The sequence below is a fragment of the Ursus americanus genome, chromosome 17 (assembly GCF_024610735.1).
Source record: "Ursus americanus isolate L20-20 chromosome 17, mUrsAme1.1.p, whole genome shotgun sequence".
Lineage (NCBI taxonomy): Eukaryota > Metazoa > Chordata > Mammalia > Carnivora > Ursidae > Ursus > Ursus americanus.
In genome coordinates, this window is record NC_142143.1 from 6,591,617 (window position 1) to 6,616,270 (window position 24,654).

Sequence of the window (24,654 nt, forward strand, 5' to 3'; positions counted from 1 at the left end):
GCCTGGCCGGCGTGTTCTCGGCTGCTTGCCGCCGACCTCAACTCAGAGCTGTCTGTTCGGCTGCTGGAGGAGGACGGGCTAGGGGACGAGGCCTACTGAAGCTGAGGGGGCTTGTGTGCTGAAGTCTGGGGGGGGGAAGAGGGGGCCGCTGCTGACTCGGGCCCGGAGTCTGACGGCCTCTCGGGAGCCTGCGGGAGGCTGGGAGGCCCAGCCCGGCAGGTGCTCCTGTTTTCCTAGGGGCCTGTGATGAGGAGGGGTGCACAGGCGTCTGGGAGGGAGGGGGCTCATTGAAGGTCCCGGTCGTGGCCCAAACGGCTACCTCTGTGGTGATGGGAAGCTGGTCTTGGGCACGGCTTGTTCCAGTCTAGAAAAACTTGACAAGTTCTTCTCCGAGCTCCGATTCAGGGCAAAGCTTGTCTCTCCTGATGCCTGGCATGCCTCCTCCTTCAGGCTGGGGGGAGCCAGGGCCCCCCTCTGTGTGTCCACAGCCGGCAAGTGCTTCTTCCTGCCAGGACGCGTTTCTTTATCTTGTCTCCTGCCTCCTTCCTCTTTACTTCTCATCCTTCAACAGCTTCGGGTCTTCTCAAACTGGTGCTTTTATCCAATGTGGCTTCTTGGCCTTTGAGCAGGAGAGTGGTTAGGAGTGGGGGGTCTGCAGTCTGCCCGCCTTGGGCAGGGTTGTAGCTCCACTCCATCCCTGCCGGGAGAGTGAAAGCTAGCAGCTTGACCTGCCTGACCCTCGGACTCTTCCTCTCTGTGAAGTGGAGCTCTTACACACTTTGCTTTGGGTGTGTTGGGAGATGGAGAGTTCTCCGTGTAAAGCACTCGGCACAACGCCCGCGCACAGTGGCTGCATGGAAGGTGAGTGTGAGCCGAGGTCCTCGGGGGGACTGAAGCGACCCGGAGGGTAAGCTCCTACTCTTCCCTTTTCCTTTCTCTGCAGGAGGGCAGTCGGTGACCCACACTGGTGCCCCCATTTTGGTCACTCTGGCCAACAAGGCCGTTTCCTTCAACTGCAGCATCACCTACCCAGACAGCCCAGGACTCCAGAACTTCACAACCTGGTACTTTCATGTGGACCTCCAGGGGCAGGAGAGTCCCAGGGAGCAGATTAAGTGCTCACCCGACCTGAGCAGAGAGAACCAGGGGCACACCCTGCAATGCCGGGTCACGCCCGACCTGCCCAGTGCGTCAGCCACTGGCATGTACTACTGCTGCGTGCGCTGGCCGGACTCCCACAGAATCAGCGAGGGCGTCTTCATCCTGGTTAGAGGTGAGGCTTCCTGCAGGGCCCAAAGGTTTCACACAGCAGAATCTGGGGCGCAGGATCCGAAGCGGGGAATGTCTGCCTCCTTGATCAGCTTTGGAAAAACGCAACAGTGATCTCAGGGAGCCCCTGGCTGTGCAGGTGTGCCGACATCTACCTTGATTTGGGAAGGACAGAAGCCTGGGAAGTAGATACGTCTCTGGCCACCTCTGGCAGGTGCCTGAGAGAAGTCACTGGTGCGTTGGTCTCAGCGTCCCTCCGGCACCGTGTGTGTGTGTGTGTGGCGGGGGGGAGGTGAGAACACAATTGGGCTTATGCGCATGTGTGTCCGTGGCAGCCCGGGAGCGAGCACGGGGCTCAGGTACGGATTTCTGGGAAAGGTTCCTAGTTGCATCACATCCCCAAAGGAGGGATGACTGTAAAAAGTTAACATCAGCAGAGCCAGGAGGCTCTGACCTGCCTCTGGGCTTCCCACCAGTAGGGGCTGGGGTTTGGGGAGCTGGGGGGGCCTGGATGTGGTTGTGGGCCCCCGCCTCATGGCAATACCCTGCCCATCAAGGGCTTTTATGGGGATGAATGAGATCCTGCGTGCAAGGGCTGGTGTCTGGTAATAGGAAATGTTTCATAAATAACAGACACGGATGTGCCTGGCACATGGTTGGCACTCGGCAGGTTTTCGCCAGCCAGATGGATGGATGGATGGGGGAAGCGGGGGGGGGGGAGGGAGAAAAGGATGGACGGCTCAAGGGAAGGGGCCAGACTGTGCCCTCCACCTACCCCTGGTGCAAGCCAGCCACCTGCTAGGCCCAGTCCAAAACCCATCCCCCCACCCACACCTGCCCATGTGACCACTGTTCCACATGCGGGAAACAGAAGGCCCTGAGAGATGATGCGCCTCGGCCAGGGTCCCACAAACAGCTGTCCGTGGAGCCAATTCACCCTGAGGCAGGGGCACTTAAGAAGCAGAAGATGTGTTCCTTACCCTTAACAGGAATCAAGGCCGCCAACTTAGAAAGGGGCTTAGCCTAAAGCCAGTGTGGGAATGAGGACCTTGGTGGAGGTGGGGGTTTGGGGGGCTCTTTGCGGGGGGAGTGTTGTAAGTGGAGTCCTGGGTAAAGGAGAACACAGGAACTGGGGGCCTGCGGTTGGCGGGCCGGGGTGCACCCCAGCCTTTCTCAGGTAGCTAACCCTTCTGCTTCCCTGCCCTGCTTCTAGACACAGGGTACCGAAAGCCCGTGCGGGGCTCCCAGCAGCTCCTGCTGTCTTGCTTCGCTGGCCTCCTGACTGTGCTGAGCATATTGGTCACGGCCCTGCTGCTCTGGAAGAAGGTAGGGTACGCACACGCCTCAGCGCCGCCCCTCTCCCCATTCACTGTGCGCCCGGGTGCCTCCCGAGGAGCGGGGGGCCGCCCGCCTGCCCTGCACAGCGTCCCAGTGGGCCTGGGTGAGGGGTGCCTGCCATAGGTCTCCCTCGTGGCCTCCCTGCACCGGGACCCCTCCCTCGCCCACCCCTGTGGCCGGGCCTGAGCTGCCAGCTTGCCACCACCAGGTCCCTCTGGATCTTGCACAAAACCAGGGCCTGTCAGCCTTTTCCAGGTCATGGGTCCTCCTGAGTGTTTCGGGGCGAGGCTCGAGCCCCATTTCTGGCTCTTCAGACTAGGAGCCACTGTCCTGGTTTTCTGGATCCCCAGCACCCCAGACGGGAGGAGGAAGCATTTCCTAAGAGCCTCTGTCTACCAGGCACCCTGTCCCACGCTCTCCTCTGTGTCCCACCGTAACTCTGCGAGGGACGTTTCTTCCCGTTTTCCGACGCTGGAAAGCGAGGCCCAGGGAGGTGGTGACTTGCCCAAGGTCACACAACAAGTGTGTGGTGGAGTCAGGGCCGGAGGGCAGGTGGACGGGGCAGTTGGGTCCAGCTCTGCACCCGGCCGACTCCTGCAAGGCTGTGGTGGCACCAACGCAGGGAGGGTTGTCTCCGCATTGGGCTCTTGTCACTCTCATTGTCACCCAGCCTTGCGGGTGGCTGTTCGATGCCTGCCCTCCCTGCCAGGCAGTAAGTGCCCTGGAGACGGAGGCCAGAGGCCAAGGTGAGCTTGTTTCCGTGTCTCCACGCACGCCCAGGCGTGGGGGGTGCTCAGTGGAAGTTCCTTGGGCGGAAGAATGCATTTCCCAGCGGGTGCCAGGTTCTGCCCGGCTCTGGGGGGCAAAGACGGCTGTCAGGGCTCCAGGCTGCAGTTCGGACCCTCTGTCCTGGCTCCTTGAAGGCCTCAGTCGGAATAGCTCAGTCCAGTGCTCCACCTGCTAGAGACCCAGAGCTCCTCCACTCCTTGGCAGCCTTAGGGGCCGAGCCTGGGGAGCAGCTCAGTCAGCGAAGGTCAGTACACGGCAGGCCTGGGACGTGGACCCAGGCCTCGGTTTCAACCTTGCCTCAGGCTGGAGACGTAATTACCCTTCCAGAAAAGGCTACAAGGTGATCAAAGAAGGCGAACATGGCCACTTGATCTGCCATAAAACTCTGGAGGCTGCCTTTCCTGCCATCTGTGAGCTGCAGCACCCTGGTGACAACCTCACCCAGCCCTCTAGTTCCTCTTCCGTCCTGTGATCTGTCTTGGGACCCGCAGATGTGGGGCGTGACCTTGGCATGACCCGTTCCTAATGTGGCTCGTCTTGCTGACAAGCCGCAGGAGTCCACTCTGCTCTGCCCGGGAGCAGGCTCCGCTCTGAGGTCCCAGGGGGGCCATGCCCCCTCCGCGGGCCCTTGGCCCCCTGCCTCTGGCCTGGTCACGGGGACAACTGAGCAGTGAAGACAGGAGATGATGGGAAATGCATCCCTGGGCCTCCCATGAATCCCAGGTTTAGGACAGAGACCCACCCACCACTGGACCCACCTTCCCTCCCTCAACTAGCATGTGCTGAGCACCTACTGTGTGCCCAGCTTGGCTCTCATCCCCAGTATATTCCTTCCCCCTCCCCTGCTGCTCTTCCCATGACGGTAGCAGGTAGGACGGCTCTTGACTTGTCACTCAGCAAACATCCACTGGGCATCTAGTGGGACTCGGGTGTGGACACGAGACTGTGCGTCAGGCCGGGGTGATGAAGGACCCACAGTCGGGCTGTGGACCCCCACACGGCTTGTATGAGTGACTGTCCAGCTGCCTTCTGAAGCACAGCAGGTGAAGGGCGGAACCGGGTTAGGGGCGAGACCTTGACCCTGAGCCTCCACTTCAGCCGCCGCTCTGCAGAAACAGGATAGTAATGGCTGGATCTCGGGGTCCTGCAAGGCCAGGGAGGCACCCGGAGCAGGGTAGGTGCTCAGTAAGTCTGGGGAGGAGGGGAGGAGGGGGTAACACTCAGGCCTGGCCTGACTTCCGAGCCCAGGCCCTCCCCCTGCTGCACAGTTTCCACGACTCCTAGCCTCTCTCCTTCCAGGAATAGCTCCTGAGTATCTGGTACATGCCAGGCACCGGGCTAAGTGCCAGGCACAGTGGGAAGCAGGACAGATGCAGCCCGTGCCCTCATCAAGCCACAGCCCTCTCTGAGCCTTGCTTTCCTCCTCCAGAAACGGGGATAAGGATGGAGTCCCCCTCACCTGGAAAGGGTGGGAGAGACAGCATTTGCGAGGCGCCGGCTGGGTGCCTGACCCACAGTGGGAGTGCAGTGCATAGACGCTTCCTGTCTTCCCTCCCTGCACGTGGGGGAGGAAGGGCTGGTGTAGCAGCCTGGCCTTGGAGAGAGAATGCAGAAGGCCTGAGGCCAGAGAAGTCCCCAGAGCTCCCTGGAACTGGATCTGGATTTGGGACGTGGACCCTGTGGACGCCCCTCCGGAGCTGGGCGGGCCCCCGTAGCCCTTCCCCTGGAAGGCCAGCCTGGTTTGAACTGAGTGCAGGAACAGAGCACGCAGGGGGCCCCCAGCCAGTGACCAGGCCAGGCTGTCAGCCATGGGGGCCAAGAGGAGAAGGCCGGGGAGGAGGCAGTGGCGCGGAGGACCCTAGGAGCCCAGGTGGCTGTGGATAAAGGAAGCTTTATCTGGGAGCTGCTGGCCCAGAAAGGCAGATGATTCCTGCCCTGCAAGCAGGCCAGAGGGCTCCCCCTCAGCTTGGGGATGGATCAAGGTTGGCTTCCCAGAGCAGGCAGCCTCTGACTTTGATGGCTGAGCCGTCCTCCTCCCCTAAGGGCACCGTCATCCACTGAACACTTCTTCCCTTGCTGCCAGGACCCCCGGGCAGCCCAGTGCCGGTCACCTGCTCCTTCATGGCCTCTGCACACCGCACATCTCAGGCCCCTTCCTCAGAGCTCTCCCCACTCTGTCTACACTCCCTGGTGATTGCTCTACTCCTGGGGTGACATTCCTCACCCCTGACGCTGCCCGGACCCCTCCCTGAGCCCCCAGATGCCCATGGGCATCCGTGCCCACTGTCCCAGACACCACTCTGTAGCTTCCAGGTCTGCCCTGCTGATCCGGATGGCAGCACGCCCCCAGATGCTCAGGCCCAAAGCCTTAGAGCTGTGCTTGGCTCCTCCCTCCCCCCACCCCTGCAAGCCCTGCCCACAATCTGCCTAGGACCCAGCCCCTTCTCCCCTGCCTCATCCCCCCAGCCCAGGCTTTTTCCCTCACCCCTCGCCCGAATACAGGTCTCCCTGCTCCCACTCGTGTCCCCTCCAGCTCTGCTCCCCACACCTGTGCTTATGTGTTTGTCACTGTTTCCCCCACCATAACTTAAGCCCCAGAGGGCAGGGACTTAGTCTCCCCCCTTGCCAGGGGGAGCCTGACACACACTAAGTGCTTGTGGGAGGAATGGCTTAGATAAGGGAGCGCTGAGACTTTGAAGATGAGATGGAGGTGGCCAGGCTGTGAGGTGGGCAAGAGGACAGTATTGCTCCCCTTTTACAGAGGGGGAAACTGAGGCTCAACAGGTTTCCTCAGCTGCTGGTGGCCACACTGATTGGTTTATTCATTTGGAAATCACAATTGGAAGGGCAAATATTGATGGCAGAGAGCAAGGCACCTGGGGAGGGTAAGGCTGGCTCCAAGGGGCGGAGCATCCTTGCCCCTGTCACAAAATGCACCCATCTGATTTTTGGAGGGGGGCACCCCCTGTGGGCCATGGCCCAGGCCTCATCTCCCCCCACTGCACCACTCCTAGAGATCTCTTGCCTCCTTCTCTTACCACCCGTCCCAGCTTGCAGCCCACCCGCACCTGTGGCCTCAGAGAAGCCTTAGAAGATGCAGATCTCACCAAATCTGATGGCTTCCCTGCCCTCTGAGCGAGGACACGGTGGATCCCGCCTTCTGTGGCAGTGCCCTCGCCAGCCTCCCGGCTCTTCTGCTCTCATCTTTTCCTGCCATCGGCCACTTTTTATCTGACAGTCCATCCTTGAGCATGTCCCTGACGTGTGATATTCCTGCCCCCACATGATCCCATGCCTTGTCCCCTGTGGCCTGCGACACTTTCTCAGACTCTTCTCCTATCTTCGGGAGACAGGGCAAGCACTCAGAAGTCTGCTCCAGCCCCGTGGCAGTCGTGGGGCTCCTTCCCACAACTCCACAGTGGCACTTACCTCCCTGCCACCCCACCAATGTCAGGAGAAGCACCACGAGGCCGGGCCTGGGTCTTGTTCACCACGGGGTACAGAGGAGCCCCTGGCCACGAGCTCACACCCCCCAGCCTTGACAGTGTCCAGGCCGACAGGCTCAGCGAGGGGAGAGGCACAGCCCCCCAGCTGTCTTGAGGGGAGCCGTGGCCTCCGGCTGTAACAGGCACGTCAAGAAGCAGCTGGTGTTGGGGAGGGGCACTAGATGTGGATCAGGGCCCCTGGGTTCCGTCCAGAGGCAGTCATCCGACTAGCTGGACAGGCCTCAGTTTACCCCTCTATAAAGTCTACTTCCTCAGGCTATAAAGAGAATTAAATGAGACTAAGAGTGAGTCTCAGGGTTTTTTTGTAAACTGTGAAGTGCCACACGGAGGCCAGCACCTGTCTAACTGTCTGCGAGACCCACGCGTTCGAACAAAACAGAGGAGCGAAAACTCCAGATATGGTCAGGTCAGCATCTTGGTGAATCACACAGACCTGGGTTCAAATCCGACCTCTGCCGTGGCTGGCTCTGGGGCCTCGGGCGAGTCTCGTGCCTTTTCTGAGCCTTCTCGTCCTCAAGTGTGGCCCAGAGATGACTTGAAGACTCGTCTTGCGGGTTCGTTGAGATGCGCACGAGATAGGGCAGGTGACGCGCTCCAAGAGAGCCCCAGCTGGCATCCGGTCAGGCTCCCACTCCTGAGCCCCGATCAGGCTACAACTGGGGCGGTTCTGGCCTCTGGCTGACAGTTACGGAGCTCTGGAGAGCTAATCCTGAGTAAACGGGCTGGGGGTGGGCAGGAAGCCAGGATTTTTAATTAGGCCCTGCCCCGAGATGCGGCCGTTGTTGCTCCGTGGTTGGCAGCGTGGTACTGCGGCGAGGGGCGGGGGTGTCCGGATGGCTTCCCGCTGCCTTGGCAGGCGCGGCCCGTCTCCCGGAGCCTCCCCACGGGCCCAGCGGCCCTGCCTCCACGGCCACCAGCAGTGCCTCGCAGCAGCCAGCATGAGCTTCCCGACATCGCCAATCCTGGCCCCTCCCTGGAAGCGCTCAGATGCTTTCCACCGTCCACACTGTTAGCTCGGCCCTGCCTGTCCGGGGAGGTTCCCCTCTCTCTGGCCACGTCGACTGTCTTTAAGTTCCTCGAGACCTTTAGGTCTTGGCACATGCTGTTCCCTCTGCCTCCCCTCCCTCTCTTGCCAAAGGAGTTTCTCAGCATTTAGGTTTTAAACACCCCTTTCTGGGGTGCCTGGGTGGCTTCGTCGGAGAAGTGTCTGCCTTCGGCTCAGGTCATGATCTCAGGGGCCTGGGATCGAGTCCCATGTCGGGCTCCCTGTTCAGTGGCGAGTCTGCTTCTCCTTCTCCCTCTACCTACTCAAGCTCTCTCTCAAATAAATAAAAATCTTAAAAATATATATATATACACCGCTTTCTGCCAGGGGAGGCATTTGTCTCCCAGAGCGAGCCGGCCGGCGGCTCTCTCCTGTGGGTCAGTGCGTGGACCATGCTTTGGTCAAACCGAGAGCTCTTCATCCATTTCCCCACTAGGTCCTCAGTCCCAGGAAGGCAGGCCCGGTGTCCACCTCTTCACACCACCTGGCTAACAGGAGGTGGCTGACAAGGGTGTGTTGGTCGGCCGAGGGCCACCTCGTGCCACCTGAGTGCCAAGGACTTACCCCTCGTCACCCCCCTGAATCCTTGCAACAGTCTCGTGCAGGAGGGTTCTTGCTGAAGAAACTGAGGCCCAGAGAGGGGAAGGGGTGGAGGGGGACTGGACATCTGCTCTGGCTGGTCCTTGCTCAGGACCACCCACAGCAGTCAGCTCCGTAGCCGGGGCCCCTGGCACCCTGGCACCGTGTCCCCGAGCCAGGCCTTGTGTCCGTGGGCAATGCCTCGTGGCGGTCTTCCCCACTTCCGGCCTGTGCAGGCAGGCGAGTAGCTTGGTGTGGGTCTTGGAGGCGTTTGCCACGTTCCCTTGGGGAGGGTGGGAAGGAGGTGCTGAGTGGCCTCCTTGACAACCTGCCTTTCTCTGTCCTGGTCGGTGGGGTGGGAGCCGCTCGGCCCCGGCCCTGACAGCCCTGACTCCTTTCCCCACAGAAGCAGATGCGGGCTCCTCGGAGGCACCCCGCCCCGAAGGCCTCGGACCCAAGCGCCGGCCACAGCCAGGAGCAGCCTCCGGACGATTCCGTCTACACAGTGAGTCTCGGGGCCTGGGCTCCCTCCCTCCGCCTCTCTAGGCCTGAGCAGGGGCTGGTTCCCTGGCTGGGTCAGGTACCAGTCGTGTGAAACCCTGAGTCTGTGGTTCCTTGTCTGTAAACCGGGGACAAGGATTCCCACCCGGAGGAATTTCCGTGAAGATGAATGTGTGTGTGTGGCCCCTGGCCCCTGGCAGGCCTGTAGTTGTGAGGTGCCCCCCCCGGGCCCCCCTCCCCAGCTCGCCCCTCCACTTCTGGAACAAGGGGCAGCGAGGGCACAAGGTGGCGAGGAATAAATAGAGTTCCTCATCCCACCGAATGACGTTGACCAGCTCACCAACTCCTTCCTGTTTTGATGACACAATCAACATCACAGCAACAGCAAGAATCGCAGAAAGAGGAAAAGGTCAGGCACCATCACAAGCCCTAACACATTCAGTGCTTCTCGATTCTTCACACACACACACACACACACACACACACACACACACACGCAGAGCTTGTTTTCTATCCTTAAACTCAGGCAGAGACACGGGCCAGGATGGGGTGTCATAAGCATTTCCTGTCACTGCACCTGTCTCCGTATTTACTTGGAGGAGGTGTGAGTGTGCGAGGGCTGGGTGTGAGCCCACCGACCGGTCAGCACGCAGCCCCTCTGCCCAGCGGCTGCGAGGGGGGCCGACATTCCTTTTCAGTTCTGTCAATTTTAGTTCCGCCAGCAGCATATGCTCGTTGTAGAGAAAGTGAAGGATAAATGCCACCCAGTGTCAGCTGGGGTCTGAACTCCATGAGATCTAGAGCCCCCAGGTTAGGGTCTTGGCTCCACGCCTGGCAGGTGCGAAGCCTTGCCAGGGACCTGCGGTTCCCCAGGGGCACGTTCGAGGGCTGCCCCTGCACAAAGGTTCTGCCCATCCGTGCTGTCACCATTGCTGTCCCCACCACCCAGACACACATGAAACTCGAGTCCACACCGAGGGCATTTGGAATATGGCCCTGTTGACTGTGGATGGGGGCCGTGGGGACGAAGCAAAGGGAATGTCCCCACAGCACCAGCAACTCCAAACAGAACATAACATGGCCAGCCCTCAGACAGCCTTCTGCTCCGCCCCCGGGAATTTCCACCAGCCGCTGCTTCCCACGTGGCCTCAGACTTCCCCATATTCTCTCTTCTCTCCCAGCAACTCATGGTATTTTCCCTGTGAGGAATTCTGGTGTCAACTGTTGAATAAAAACATCTCTCTCTCTCCACACGCACACACACAGGCACACACGTGAGGATTTCTCCCTCTCTCCACACACACACACACGCACAGGCACACACGTGAGATTTCTCCCTCTCTCTCTCTCTCTCTCTCTCTATATATATATCTATATCATATATATATGTATATATATACATATACGTTTGCTTATAGATAAAATAACCATCATCCTAAGCCTATCTTCTTCCAGGATAAATACTAGTAACATTGATTTCTATACCTTCCAGTCTTTTCCATAAATACACACAAAGAGACCCATACTCACACTCACACGTCCTTTTTTTTTTATTGGAGTAGTACAGCTATTTTTGTTCATGTTACAATATCTCACGAACATCTTTCTACATGAATAAATATCCTTCTACAAGAGCACTTTTAATGGAAGAGGCTCTTTCCTGCATGGAACATCTTTTCTGTGTGTTTTGACGTCTCTGAGGCTTGGGCAGACTGCTCTGGAGTGTGGGGAAGAGGCCTGACCGCCCTGCACAGTTGCAGGGCGGCTTCAAGAGATTTCAGAACAAGAAAGGAAGCGTGAAAGGAGGCAGATAAGAATGACATTAACGACAGGGAGGACGATGTCAGGAGCATTTGTTGAGTGCCTACGATGTGCCTGGCTCTGTGATAGGAGTCTACACCTGTCATCTCATTGATCCTTGTATGAGGGATTGAGGTGCTGTCCCCAGTTCAATTTTATTTTCTGATTGTCTGTTGCTGGTATGTAGACATATGATTGGTTTTCGTATTGACTTTATATCCAGTGACTCTGTTGAATTCATTCGTTAATCCTAATAGGTCTCTGCAAATCCCTTTGGATTTTCTATGAACCCATCTATTCATGTCATCCATGAGTAAGGGAAGTCTCATTTCTTCTTTTTCAATCCTCAGACTTTTATTTCTTTTTTCTTTCTTTCTCTCACTGCCTCAGACCTCCAGTGGGATGGTGAGTAGGAAGGGTGACAGTGGGCATCCTTGTCTTGTTCCCAACCTCCAGAAAAGGATTTTTGTACATTCCTCCTCTACTTTCTTTGGATGGATACTTAGATCATTGGTTTTCAATCTTTCTTCTTTTCGAATCTATGCATTAAAAGCTATGAACTTCCCTTAAAGTATGGCTTTAGCTGCATCCCACAAGTTTTGATATATTGTCTTTTCACTATCTTTCAGTTTAAATTTTCTGTTGAGAATTCCTTCTTGCCCCATGGGTTATTTAAAACTATTTTTGCTTCATTTTCAAGTGTTTAAGTGCTTTTTAGTCGTTGTGCTGTTTTTAATTTCTTGCTAATTCCACTGTGATCAGAAAATATATTCTGTATGATTTTAATCCTTTGAAGTTTTGAAACTTGCTTTGTGGCTCAGCTTGTATTCCGTGTGCACTTGCAAAGAACTTGCATTGTGCCTGGTTAAGTGTCCTATGTATGTCAATTAGGTCAAGTTTTGTGTTTTTTTTTTTTTTAAGATTTTATTTATTTATTTGACAGAGAGAGAGAGCACACGAGCAGGGGGGCAGGGGCAGAGGCAGAGGGAGAAGCATGTTCCCCACTGAGCAGGGAGCCTGATGTGGGACTCGATCCCAGGACCCTGAGATCATGGCCTGAGCCAAAGGCAGACACTTAACCGGCTGAGCCACCCAGGCGCCCATCAATTAGGTCAAGTTTGCTCATCACGTTGTTTAAAATATTTCATTACCTTATTGATTTTTTTATGTGTCTATCAGATGTTAAGAGAAGTGAGTTAAATCTGTCTGAATGATTGTAGATTTGTTTATTTCTCCTTTTAATTATGTCAAATTTTACTTTTTATTCATGTGGAAAAATGCTCATGACATATTGTGACATGGAAAAAAGCGGTGCCACTCCAATTTGTTTTTTAAAAGTGATCTATTAAAGGGTGTGGATCTGGAATGGGTCAGACAGACTGGGATTCAAAGCCTGGTTCTTTTGTTCACAGGTTCTGTTACTTAAACTTTCTGAGTCTTGGTTCCATAATCTGTAAAATAGGGCTTAACAATAGAATATTGCATTTACAGGTTGCAAACACGCTACCATTTCTTCCATCCTATATTTCTTGAGCCCAAATCCGTCTCCAGCAACCCTGCCCTTTCTCCATGACTCAGAACAGAAATGTCACAACTCTGTGTCTTCAGTTTTTCTCCCTCCTTTCTGACCCACTCAGTCGGGCTTCCTGCCCATATGTATTCATCAAAATCTTCTTTCTCAAGGTCACCATCAAACTCCACATTGTTAAATCCAACGGTCAGCTCTTGGCCTTCATCTTCTTTGATGAATCAGCAGCAGCTGACACTATCAAGCTCTCTCTCCTCCTTGACATACTTTCTTTACTTGCTTCCAGAACATTCCACACCCTCCTGATGCCTCCTTAGCTTAGGAACACAGTTTCCTCCTTAGGAAAGAGTGGAACCCTGACCTCTGAACATTGGACCCAGTCCTGGGACACTTCCTCTTTGATCTTCTTCCTCTCGTTCAACATCAAGGCTCTAGACCATGTATGTTCTGACAACTCCTGCATTTCTATCTCTAGCCCAGACACCTCTTCTGAACACCAGGCTCATTCCATTTGAGTCACTGGCTTCTCTCTCAGACCAGCCTCCAATTCTTTACCCGCCAAGGGGCCTCTACTCATGGTCCTCATTGCAGTAACTGACTGCTCTATCCTTCAAGGGATGAGCATTTGAGGTCATCCTTTCCTTCCCCCTATCGCTGTTCCTCTCTGATCTGTCGGCTCGTCTTGTTTCAAAGCATATCCCACCCCCTCACACCCCTCCAGTGCTAATGCTGGTGGGAGCCACCACCATCTCCTGCCTGGTGTCCTGCAATCGGTTTCTGATCAGCTGGCCTATTTTTTTTTTTTAAGATTTATTTATTTGAGAGAGAGAGAGTGAGTGAGTGCAGGGAGGGGACAGAGGAAGAGGGAGACAAACTTTACCAGACTCTGTGCTGAACACAGGGCCCAATGAGGGGCTGGATCTCACAACCCTGAGATCAAGACCTGAGCCGGAACTTAACCGACTGTGTCACGCAGGCGCCCCTTATTATCCTTGCCCTTGGGCAGCAGCCAGAGTGACTTTGCTCCAGCACAGATTACGTTCCCTCTGCTCAGAGCGCTTGCTGAGTCCTGGTGCTCTGAGAAGCAGCCACCAAGCTGGGGTGAGCCTGAAATGGTCTTATTAGGGAAACCATTTAGGAGAGAAAATGGGGAAGCCTGGGCGAGCCGTCAGACCAAAGCAGAGCTGGTCCTGGATGAGGAAAGTGGGAAGGATGGCAGAGAGGAAGCCCCGACGCCGCACAGTCTAGGAAAAGCTCAGCAAGGCCAAGGAGTGCCCACGTGAGAGGAATCTTCTGTCTCCTGGGGTGGGAGGCTGTGTTGGCATCTAGGGCCTCTGGCCTCCATGCACCCATGATGATGGGATCCAGAGCGTAGCAGCTGGGACCCCGGGTCAGTCCTGGTCTCTGGAGCTGGAGCTCTGGGAAGCCCATTCTCACAGCTGCTGCAGGCCGCTGAACGTCCCTGCCTCACTCAGCGTCCATGTCAGAGCCCCAACAGAGCCTCCCCGAGCTCTGCCCGCATGGCCTCCTCACACACCCCCCATCTCCCCCTGTCTTTCACTGGCTCCCATCACACTGGCTGCCTTGCTGTTCCCCGAACACCAGGTGTGCGGTCACCATGGGGCCTTGGTGTTGGCGGTGCCCTCTGCTCCTGTCTGTACCCGTCCACGGGGCCCTTGCTCCTCCGTGCTCTGCTCCTGTGGCACCTTTACAAGGAGGCCTTTCCTGAGCTCCCCTTTAAATTGCAAGCTTCCCACCCCCTCCATGACCCTAACTCCCAATCTGCCTTCTCGTGTCCCTCCATGGGCCCCATGGCCACTTCATACTTTCGTGACTGTGGTTTGTCTCACACGGTAGGTGCTCAGCAATCAAGGGCCATGTGGACAAGTGGAGGGCCCTTCTCACCTTCCAGCTGTCTGGGTTTCCATGGGGCTCAGAGTTTCCCGGGGCACATCGGGGCACACTGGGGCATCAGCTTTGTGGTGTCGCTCTCCCTCCGCGACATTTGGACGCCTCCCCTCAGCTCTGCTCCAGCCTTGGCTGTCCTGCAGCGCTCACTCCAGCTCACAGCAGCGGGGGGAGCTCCCTAACACACCCCCAGTGCAGTCGCTTCCCACTAAGGAGCCTCCGGGGGCTCCCCGCTGCCTTCGTCCGGAGGGCTACCCCAGCCCTGCCTCCCCAGACGCCAGACCCCACCGCGGGCTGCTCGCTGCTGACACGCCAGGACCCTAGCCTGCAGAGTGCCGCTCCTTTCTAAACCGCACCCCCCAATCGCACCCGTCCGCCCCCAGAGGGCCCTGTACGAGTCTCTATGTGCAGGTGCCCACGAGAGTGCAGCTCTTGGGTTTCCTTGGTCACAGGGAGGGGTAGGTCTTACGGGGGGGACCAATGTCTAGAACCCTCTGATTAGGTCTTGGCCCATAGCAGCTGACGTCAGCTTTGGCATCAGCTGGGCTAGAGGGGGGCTGTGCCACTGACTTCACACCTCAGCCAGGGAGCACCAGGGTCAGCAGCGTCACCCACAGAGCCGCAGGAGGCAAAGGACTCGGAGGGCCTGGGTCCCAGACAAACAACCCCAGCCCAGCACAGCCCAGCCCAGCAGTACAGCCCAGCCCAGCCCTGAGCAGCCCAGCACAGCCCAGCACAGCCCAGCCCAGCACAACACAGCACAACCCAGCCCAGCCCAGCCCAGCCCAGCCTAGCCTGATACAGCCCAGCCCAGCCCAGTACAGCTGCATCCAGTCCAGCCCAGGGCAGTCCATTCAGAGGCCAGGGCCGCCTGCTCCCAGCAAGCACACCCTGAGGGCGGCAGTTCCCGTCACCACCAAGGAAGGCCAGGACAGTCCGCACACAGCCTCAGAGGGTGTCCAGTTGACAAGGCCGCCAGGCACGTCACAGCCCAGTGACGCGGGTCACACCCTGCATGCAAATGCAGCCCAGCAGGTCAGGCCTTGTCAAGGGCTTCACTCGGCACTGCTAACCGCTAACCGGCAGCAGCCTCCGCAGCCTCCCGCCCTTAGCCCCACAGCGGCTCCCGCCCCCAGCATGGCCAACCGCCAGCATGGGTCAGAGGCCCGGGAGCTCCCCGGGCCGGTGTTCCTCGCTAGCTCAGAGATCCCCTAGCCACTGCCCGGCCCAGCGGGAGCACGCAGAGCTGGGGCGGGAGGCTCGAGTCTCAGTCCTGGCTCTGCCACCGCATGGGACCTGAGACATCTCTGAGCCTCTCTGGGCTAATGTGTGACGGGCAGCCCATGTGAGCCGGCCATGAGGGAGAAGGGAGCCACCTGTGGGACTCCAGATCTGCTCCCCTGCCTAAGTGTCAGCAAGGAGGCCCTTTCTTCCCTTCACTCTGACCAGACAGGTCCAGCTTGGAGGGGCGGCCAGCTCCGTGGAGATCCAGGTCTGGGTGGGCAGGGGTAGGGGCGCAGGGATGCTAAGTGACAGATGCCTATTCTGCATGCATGGCTTACTGGCCGTGGCTGGCGCTCTGGGCAGGTGTGAAGACCTGATCAGCCGGAGCAGGCCCTGGCCATTGCCTTCTACTGGACATGGGGCTTCTCTTTAGGGTGGTCCCACCCCTTCCCTACCCAGAGGGAGGTCAGAAGCCCCTCTCCTAAGACCAACCCTCTTTCTGACTCAGGGCCCCTTGAACTGATCCCCAGGGCTGCTGGGCCATCGCTGTGTGTGATGCCCTTGAAACAAGGGGCTCCCAAGCACCAATGGTTTATTACATGGGTTTTCATGCACTGCTACCTCTCAGCGCCTCCCTCCTCCCCTCCCCACGCCCTCCCCTTGCCTCAGAGCACCACCTGTCTCTCTAGCCTGCCTCGGCAACCCCTGCTTGCCTGTTGCCAGGGAAACCACCTCCTTGGCAACCAGCCGGCATCCATATGACATGTACACGCGGGAAGGGAAGCTTCCTGCCTCTCGCTTCGGCTGTTGGTGGCTCGGCTCCGACAACTGCAAAGAACAGCATTTGCTCCTCGCACGGGACCCCGGCGCCCAGCAGAGTCTGAAGGAGGGTCCAGGCTGTGACCGCAGAGAGGGGAAGGAGGCATCAGGCCCCCCTTGACGATCATTCAACTGATGATCATTCAGCAGTTATTAAGCGCCTACTATTTACCAAGCCCTGTGCTGGGCCCTTCACATGCAATATCTCATTTAATCATGTTTCGAACCTGCAAGAGAAATATGATGATTCCCCTCTCACAGATGGGGAGACAGAGAGAGCCTCGGGAGCTGCCCCGGGCTGGCAGGTGTCAGGGCTGAGAGTGAACTTAGTCTTGTCTGATTTCGAAGCCTGGTTCTTTCTACCATCCTGAGGCCTCTGATCGGGCTGCTCATAGCTGGGCCAAGAGTGAGCGTTGCCCCAAGACACACAAGCCGGTGAGTAAGGAGCTCATAGTTCGTACGGGGCCATTGTCTGAGTGTGCCCTCAGTGGCCCAGAGACAAACCAGGTACAGCTTGATGGGAGAGGTATGTGGCCCCCGTGGGTGCCCAAGTCATCCGCGGGCACAGGCCGAGGTGGGGGTGTCAAAGCAGTCCTAGAGGGGAGAGGGGAGGATGGGTGGCCAGGACCCTCACAGGGGCAGGAGCTTTGGACCTGGAGAGTGAGGACAGATGCCAGGCAGCCATCCTATTGAAGCCACGGCCAAGGTGTCATGGCTGAGGCTGATGGCAGCCAGGGTCCTAAGGGCCTCAGGACAGGCAGGGACTGTGGGAGTGGGCCTCAGCCCCTCCTCTTGCTGCCAGGTAGAAGCGTGGAGAGGGCCCACCTGGGCTGAGCCCAAGACTCTAATACAGCCTCGAGATGGTATGAGGCAGGCGACAGGGGGACACAGAGGAGTCGCCTTGAACAAGCAGGGACAGGGCAAGGTGGCTCTGCGAGAGAGGAGGGCAGGTGCAAAGGTGTGGCGGTGTGGTCGTGCATGACGTGGCTGGGCCAGGTGGCCATCCCCTCACAGGCTACGGCCCAGAGAGGGCTCTGACTGTTCCCTGGGCTCGGCAGGCAGGCCTGGCTGCTGGCACCCAGTCCCTGCCCCCAGTTCACCTTCCTCTGACTCTTGCCCTCTCCTGCAGGCCCTACAGCGCAGAGACACTGAAGTCTACTCCTGCATCCAGAACGAGGCCAGCAGCCTGCCCCCGACCCCGAGTCTCCTCTCCCAGGTATGCGGGGTGGGGGTGGGGGCAGCACGCCTGGGTCCTCTCTTATTCCATCCGCCCTTCTCCTCGTCTATAAAATGGGGATAAATAGGACCACAGGAGTGAGCCACTTGTAGCTGAACCCGAGCCCTCTCCCCCAGGCAGGTGGACTAGTGGTTAGGAGGACCCGAGAGTTTGAAGCCCTGTTCCATCCCTTCCTAGCTGTGCAGCCCCGGGCCGAGGGGCTCCCCTCTGAGCCTGAGGCCCCTCCTCTGTAACTGGGGAGCCTCAGCACTCAGCTCATAGATTTGCCATGAAGGTCGAATGTCGTCCTGGGACCAGTAGGCACCTGTGCAGTGTGAGCTGTGTCTACATGGGCCAACCAGGCAGGGGGCGTTGCTAGGCTTCTAGCTGTTCCCAGGCTGGCAGTGGCTGAAGTTGGAAGCTAGAGTCTGGGCTGGTGCCAGCCTGGGCTGGCCCGGTCAGGCCTCTGTTCTCATCAGGATGGGGCCTGAGGCACATCACTTGATCACCATTCCCTCTTAAACCCCACTTTGCTCATCCATAAAGGGGATGAGTGACACTTTCCTGCAAAACCAGCTGCCCTGAGTTCAAATGAGTTCCGGGTTAAGTAATGTCTACGCCAGAGCTTTTGGCCACCATAAAGTGCAAGGGGTTATCAAGCTGACACAGGAGCCATGGGTGGTGGGTGGGTCCACGGACACCTTGGAAGAGGCGTCAAGAAGTGAGGGGGCTGGCACGTGGCCTGCTGCAGCCCTGGGGGCCCAGGCTGGCATTGTTTGTTGACTCTCCTCTTCTCAAAGCGCTTTCTGTACTCAGCCCTGAACTTGGCCCTGACTAGAAGCAGGGCTTCCCCATGCTGAGACCCCCCAAGGATGTCTGGGCCGTCCTAGGCAGTGTCCACCCTGTGCCAAGCCCTACGGCGCTGGCCAGGACGGCTGGACATGGCCCTGCCCTCCAGGAGTCTTGGGTCTGCAGGAACAGGCGTTGACCCAACAAACAGAGGCATTTGCAGCCCCCTTTGAGGGGTGTGCTACAGGGAGGCACCTGACTAGGGCTAGGGGAGGGGGCTGTCAGGAACCCTGAGCCAAACCCTACAGGGTAAGTAGGAGGTAGCTGGGGAACAGGTGGGGGTGAGGGAGCCCCCCAGACAGAGGAGAGAGCATGTGGGGAGGCCCGAGGGGCTGGAGGGCAGGGAGCGAGGGTGGGTGGAATGGAGGGAGAAGAGGTTGGCAGGGTGGCCTTGGGGACATGGACAGGCCTCCCCGTCAAAGCCGGGCAGGGAGCTGTCTGTTGGCCTCTGACTAAAACTAAATTAGTCCAACATTGTTCTCTTCCCATTGCTTTTTTTTTCTTTCTTTCTTTTCCCAGGAGAAAGTACACGGATTTACAGATGACAGTGAATTTAACATGGTCTATGAAAACCTCTAGGACGAGCTCCACTGGTCCATAAGTAGCCCCAGATCCGAGGCCCCATGGCAGCCCCTCCCTCCACAGAACTGGTCCCGCACCAGGAGCGAGGCCCCAGGGGTGCCCCATCACCTTGCCCCCACATTAGGGCACTTCGGCCTTGGTCTGCCCCCTACGGCCGTTCTGTGCCCCAGCCATACCACTGAGCATCTCGCAACTGGCCTTCGCCAGGCTCTTCCCTCCGGCCCCCGGCCCTTCCTCAGTCTCCCTGGGCTCTCCTGAACACCACCCCTCCCCAAGCCGTCCACACTCTCTCAAGTCCCACAGGCTCTCTTGGCGCCGGCCTGCACCACAGACCCTAAGGCCAGCCACGCGCTCCTCACGTGGTTCCCAGCAAGGGACCCTTGTCAGTGCTGTGAGCACAAGCATCAGCGGGGCCGAATAAAGGAATGGTTACACAAATGCCCCCTGCCTAGCGGGGTCGAAGGCATAAGGCAGCCATGCAAGGTGTTGGGAGGGCAGGGAGCTGGGGGGAGGTGTGGGGTGGGGGCGAGAAGGGAGCTGTGCAGAGGCTGGGCTGGGCTCCGGGACAGAGCTGGAGGCCAGGCAGGTAGCTGAGTGGAGGTCATCAGGCTGGGGGCCTGGAGCCGGGAGGGAGAGGAAGGAGATGTGGCATGTTTGGGGCAGGGGACGGGGAGATGCTGGCCAAATGGGCTGGACCTCCTGAAGTTCTCCATCCCCCAGCAAGGACCCCAAGGTTGTGTCCATCAGCCTGCCCGTCTGCACTCACCGTTTTGTCACTTCTGCAGCCCTCCTCCAGGCCTCAGCTGCTCCTCTTTCCCCCCTGAGCCCCAGTCCCCCAGAGCCCCAGTCTGGCCTACCTGGACCCCACCCACCTGCCTCGTGTGCCTGGCCCAGTTCTGGGAGGCCCTGTCCTCACGCGGTCTGGCTGCAGGGCTCGGTGCCTGGGGCCCCTCTGGCAGGCGGATGGCTCCCTCGGTGTTGCCGGAGCTGAGGCCTTGTGTAGACGGTGGCCCCTCGGGGCTTGCACAAGGCCATTTCTGTGGCTCCAAGCGCTCATTTCTCCCTCTCAGCAGCCCTGCTGGTTTCCATGTCACAGGCAGACCAGGGCTGAGCGTGGGGAATCACCCAGGCTGTGGGGCTCTGCTCCTTCCTTCCTCTGCTCTCCTCTATCCCTGCTGCTTTCTACCAGCTCATTTGTAAAATCCTTCCTCCCACTCCCAGGCTGCCCCAGAGGTCCTTGAAGGGCCCTTGGACATAAACATGTCCAGGGACAATAAGGGGCCTGAGGCACAGGCCCTGACCCTAGCCCTGAGCGGCATTGGGCCACCAGTTTGTGGGCACCCAGAGAAAACCTTTATGGGATCAGGGTGCCTGGGTTGTGCAGTTGGTTAAACGGTTAAGCATCTGACTCTTGGTTTCGGCTCAGGTCTGATCTCAGGGTCATGATCTCAGGATTTTGATCTCAGGGTCGTGGGATCGAGCCCCGAGTTGGGCTTCATGCTCAGCGTGGAGTCTGCTAAAGTTTCTCTCTCCCTCCCCCCCCATGCTTGCGAGCTCCTGTGCACTCTCTCTCTAATAAATAAGTAAGTCTTTAACAAAACAAAGCAACCCGCATGGGATCACGTCCCTCCTTGTGCTCAACAGTTCCCACCTTCCACAGTTCCCCCCTCACTGGGAACAAAATCCTAACTCCTCCCCATGGCCTGTGAGGCCCCTCAGGACCAACCTGTCACCCTTCCGTAAACACAGCCTTGCCAGCACAGTGGCCGAGTCTGGTTGGGGGCAAGACCAAGGCCGAAGTGCCCTAATGTGGGGGCAAGGGTGCTGAGGTCTCCAAGGAGCAGGCAGAGAGGCAGGGAGAAGGAGGAGGAGGGTCAAGGTGGAAGGGTGGGACCCTCGGAGGGGCTTTGACACAAGGGAGGGTGGGGTAAGAATATCCCGGGACTCCCAGTGTGGAGCAAGGAAGACTGAGCACCTGTCCCTTCACCTCCAGGACTGAGAGCCCGACGGGCTGATGCAGGGGCAACAGGTGGCAGAGTCCCGGAGGGGGTGCAGGGGGCGGTAAGGGAGGAGGAGGGGCAGAGAGGGCTTTGAACTGAGCTCCTTGAGGGCAGGCTTGTGTGGACTCTGGACTCTGAACAGGCGAAGCAGGGAAGGGCTCCGGACTTGGGAGCCCTCTGGGGCTGGGTGGCAGCTGGCCTTTCTGGAACCTCAGCTCCACCTCCCAGCAGCCGTGGCCTCCTGAGCCTTGGTTGTGGTGACAAGACTGCTCTGTGTGGCTCAGAGAGGACAGATGGGGACTCTCTGCTCCTTCAGAGGCTCAGGGGGTGTGCATTTTCCTCTCCATTCATCCTCCAGGAAAAACAGGCAATTACAGAACAGCGTGGAGGGGGTCTGCTAAACAAGGGGCAGGTGTCCCTCGGGGGATGGGGCCCCAGGTTCTGTTGCCCCCATGGGGAGGGGGATGGGGGGACAGGTCAGACCCGGGTAAGGGGAGCCTTAGACCCAAAGGGTGGATGGCGGCATCCTCAGCGTGGATCCCGGGCCTAGGGCTGGTAGAAGCCCCCCACAGCCCCTGAGGGCCAGGCACCGGGGAACCGCTCCTTCCTACCCAGACTCTGCCCCAAGACACCCCTCAGAGGGGCAGTCGGGCCTGTCGGGGATTTCCTACCGGCTCTGAGCAGAGCCCGCCTGCCCCCCAGGTCACCCTCTGCAGAGCAGAGCCTCGGGCGTCTGGAACAGTGCAGCTACTTCTGACGCCCTCCCCGTCGGAAGGCCTCTCTGGGGCAGCCACTCAGAAACGGCCCTCGCTGCCCCTTCCCTCCGGTTTCAACCTCCAACCCCCTTCTGCTCCTGTTCCTCTCAGGGCTTGCTTGAGAACATCATCCCTGGAAACCAAACCCAGGAACACAAAATAGGTGTGGGAAGCGGCGGCCCCTCCTCGGCAACAATTTCCAGAGGATTCTGCGAAGCAGAGTTTCCATGGGAACACGTGCGGTTCCACACAGAACCTTGGTGGGGCTGGGGTTCCCCCTCACAGCCAATACTGCAGGACCATGGCCTGGGGGCCTCGGCCCAGCACAGCCACAGCGTTTTGACCACCAGCGCTCACTAACCTGAAATCAAGCTACTGGCAAATCTGCCTTTTTTTTTTTACTTTCTAATTTAAAGGCGCACTCCATTCTAAGGATGCCTCTGGGATTTCCAGGATGGATTTTTATGTAGCTCAATAGTTTCCTTGGCAGACCGCTCAGCCAGGAGAGGTGGGCCGTGTCCCCAGCCCAGCCAGGCTGACGAGGCAGTGTCTCTCTGTCCCTCTCAATGCCAGGGGCCATCACCCACCTGAGGGGCTTCCTCACACCGGGATTCAGACTCCACGAGTTGGGAGCACCAGCAGGAGGCGCTGGGCCACCTTCCCTACCAGGCTCCTTCCTTGACCTGCAATCCTAATTACCTAGTTAGGGCCTGCGAGCCCTGACCGAGTGCGGGTCAGGCCCTTACTCTCCGCACTCGGTATTTTGTGTGTGTATCTGAGCGGGTGGGGGGGGGGGGGGCTAACGGGCATCACGCAGGGGGTAAAATCCCCCCTGATGCTCCTGCCAGTCCCAGCCTCCAACCCAGGCTCCTCCCGAGGTGACCCCTGGGTCACTGGGGTGTGGAGTTTCTTCAGGCTGTTTTCATTGCACCCACTTACATACATGCGTATATATGAACACATCAAATACATATGCTTGTGTGGGGTTCTGGAAGCTTAAATGGGATCGTTCTGTAGGTGTTGTTTGTGCTTGCTTTGTTCATGAGCCCCACATGGTGGGGATCTGCCCGTGACAGCTCCCAGAAACTGCCAGACTCCTTAATTACAGCAAAGGATTCCACAGTACCCGTGGATCCCAATTTAACCGGGGCCCGATAAATGGCCTTTTCAGTTGTTCACAATTTCCAGCCTCACAGAAGGTGCTGCAGGGAATGTCCTCGGACATAATTTGCAGAACTTTCTCCATGGGAAATGACGAAAAGGCCTCGCTGGGGCCCACGGTGTGGACATTTACTATTTCAGCAGACAGTGCCAAGTAGTCACGCACAGGGTTTGTGCCGGTCTCCGTTCCTCAAGCTTCTCTCTGCACTATCTCATTTCATCCTGAAAACACCCTGTGCAGTGTTGCAGGGGGAGGGGGGCGCTTGTCTCCCCATCTTACTGAAGCAGAAACTATGATTGAGAGAGAGAGGCTGAAGGTCATATAGCCCAGAAGGGGCAGCTCCAGCACTGAGCTGGCTCCCACTGTGTGCGGTCCTTGGGACCCCATGGGTCATGTGAGGAGAGAGGGGGGTTGCACAAAGTGTCTTAGATGGACTCAGTGCCCCCAGGGCTGGGGAAGTCCTTGAAGGGACAAATTTCTGACAGAGATAGACTGTCAGCCTTACATTGCTCAGAATTGGGGGGGGGGTCCTCCTTCCCTGCAGTCGGCCTATCTTTTGGGGGAAATGAAGGCAGGTCTGTAGAGATGGTGAAGCTGGGCCCACCCAGCAGACAGCGCATACTGTGGGGCCTGGCTTCAGGCAGCCTAGACATTTGGATCCCTAGCCTCCCCTGGAAATTTCTGGGCACAACATGCCTGGAGGTGCGAGCCGCCTCTTGGAAGCTTTCTAATCCGGGATAATGCTGCTGTAATCGGCAATGTTTTGCATTTACAACCGTCTGGTTACCTGAAAACCTCCTTGCAATGGCTGTATCTGGAGAGGGTTTAAGTTTACCACTTTGTGCGCCTTGAGGGGCTGAAGAACACAGGCTTTTACTCTGTGCCCCTTCGCCCGCCCCATTTCGATTCCCCAGTGAGTGCCACAGGCTTGGGGGCCCAGGCTGGCTGAGCTCACGGCCTTGGTTCAGGGTACAGCCCTGTACCTGGCTCCCTACAGGAGCCCCAGGCTGATCAGGGGACAGATTTTCTCCCCAGTTCCCCCTCCTTCCTGGGTCCAGCCCACCCGTCTAATCTCCCTTCAACCTCCTCTCCTTCCAGCCCCTTCCCAGTCTCTGCCACCAAACTGATCTTTCAATAGCACAGATCTGACCATGCCTCTCCCCTCTCAAAACCCTGTAGTACCTCACATTTATTCATTTCAACAAAGGGGCCAAGATCATTCAATAGCAGCAAAAACACATTTTGAACAGATAGTGCTGGAAATATGGACACTCCCACGCAAAAGGATGAAGCTGGACCCCTACCTCACACCCTGTACAAAACCTCACAGTGGCTTCCACTGTCCACAGGATGGAGCCTTGACTCCTCAACCCTGTACTTAGGGGTCTTACAACTCCTTCATTCTTTCAACATATGTCCAGTTCCAACATTGTGCCAGCACGTGTGCTGAGACTGGGATAAGGGATGGATGCTTCTGTCCTCATGGATCCATCAGCCTCATTTCTGATCAGCTCCCACCGGCCCAGGCACCCCAAGCACCATCCATGCTCCCACCCACAGCTGCAGTTCACCGAGATGCCAAGCTCACCACCTCTGAACCTGTGCCCTTCCCAGTTTCTCGGTCCCAGGGCCCTTCGCCCCTTCTCTGCCTGAGGAATTCCTGCTCACATGCCACTTCCTCTATGAAGTCTTCCTTCAAAACCCCTCCCCCACCAAGCAGTTAACCCATTCCTCACTGCTCTGACCACCGTGAGCGGAATCAGTTCACACACATGCCCATCTCC

General features: G+C 57.8%; 1 protein-coding gene across 2 annotated transcripts in view; it reads left to right on the forward strand.

Annotated features, from left to right (window-relative positions):
* The window catches only part of NFAM1 (NFAT activating protein with ITAM motif 1), a 33,664-nt gene extending 14,270 nt beyond the window's left edge, over positions 1 to 19,394 (forward strand). The window contains exons 1-6 of one of the 2 annotated variants that reach the window (XM_045779881.2): positions 272 to 861; positions 944 to 1,273; positions 2,483 to 2,595; positions 8,933 to 9,031; positions 17,436 to 17,522; positions 18,891 to 19,394. In XM_045779881.2, the coding sequence (XP_045635837.1) occupies positions 801 to 861; positions 944 to 1,273; positions 2,483 to 2,595; positions 8,933 to 9,031; positions 17,436 to 17,522; positions 18,891 to 18,950 (750 nt within the window). In that variant the 5' untranslated portion in view covers positions 272 to 800 and the 3' untranslated portion in view covers positions 18,951 to 19,394. Of the gene's footprint in view, positions 1 to 271; positions 862 to 943; positions 1,274 to 2,482; positions 2,596 to 8,932; positions 9,032 to 17,435; positions 17,523 to 18,890 lie in introns of those variants that run through there. The other variant, XM_045779880.2, reaches the window with a different exon arrangement.
* The last annotated feature ends 5,260 nt before the right edge of the window (positions 19,395 to 24,654 follow it).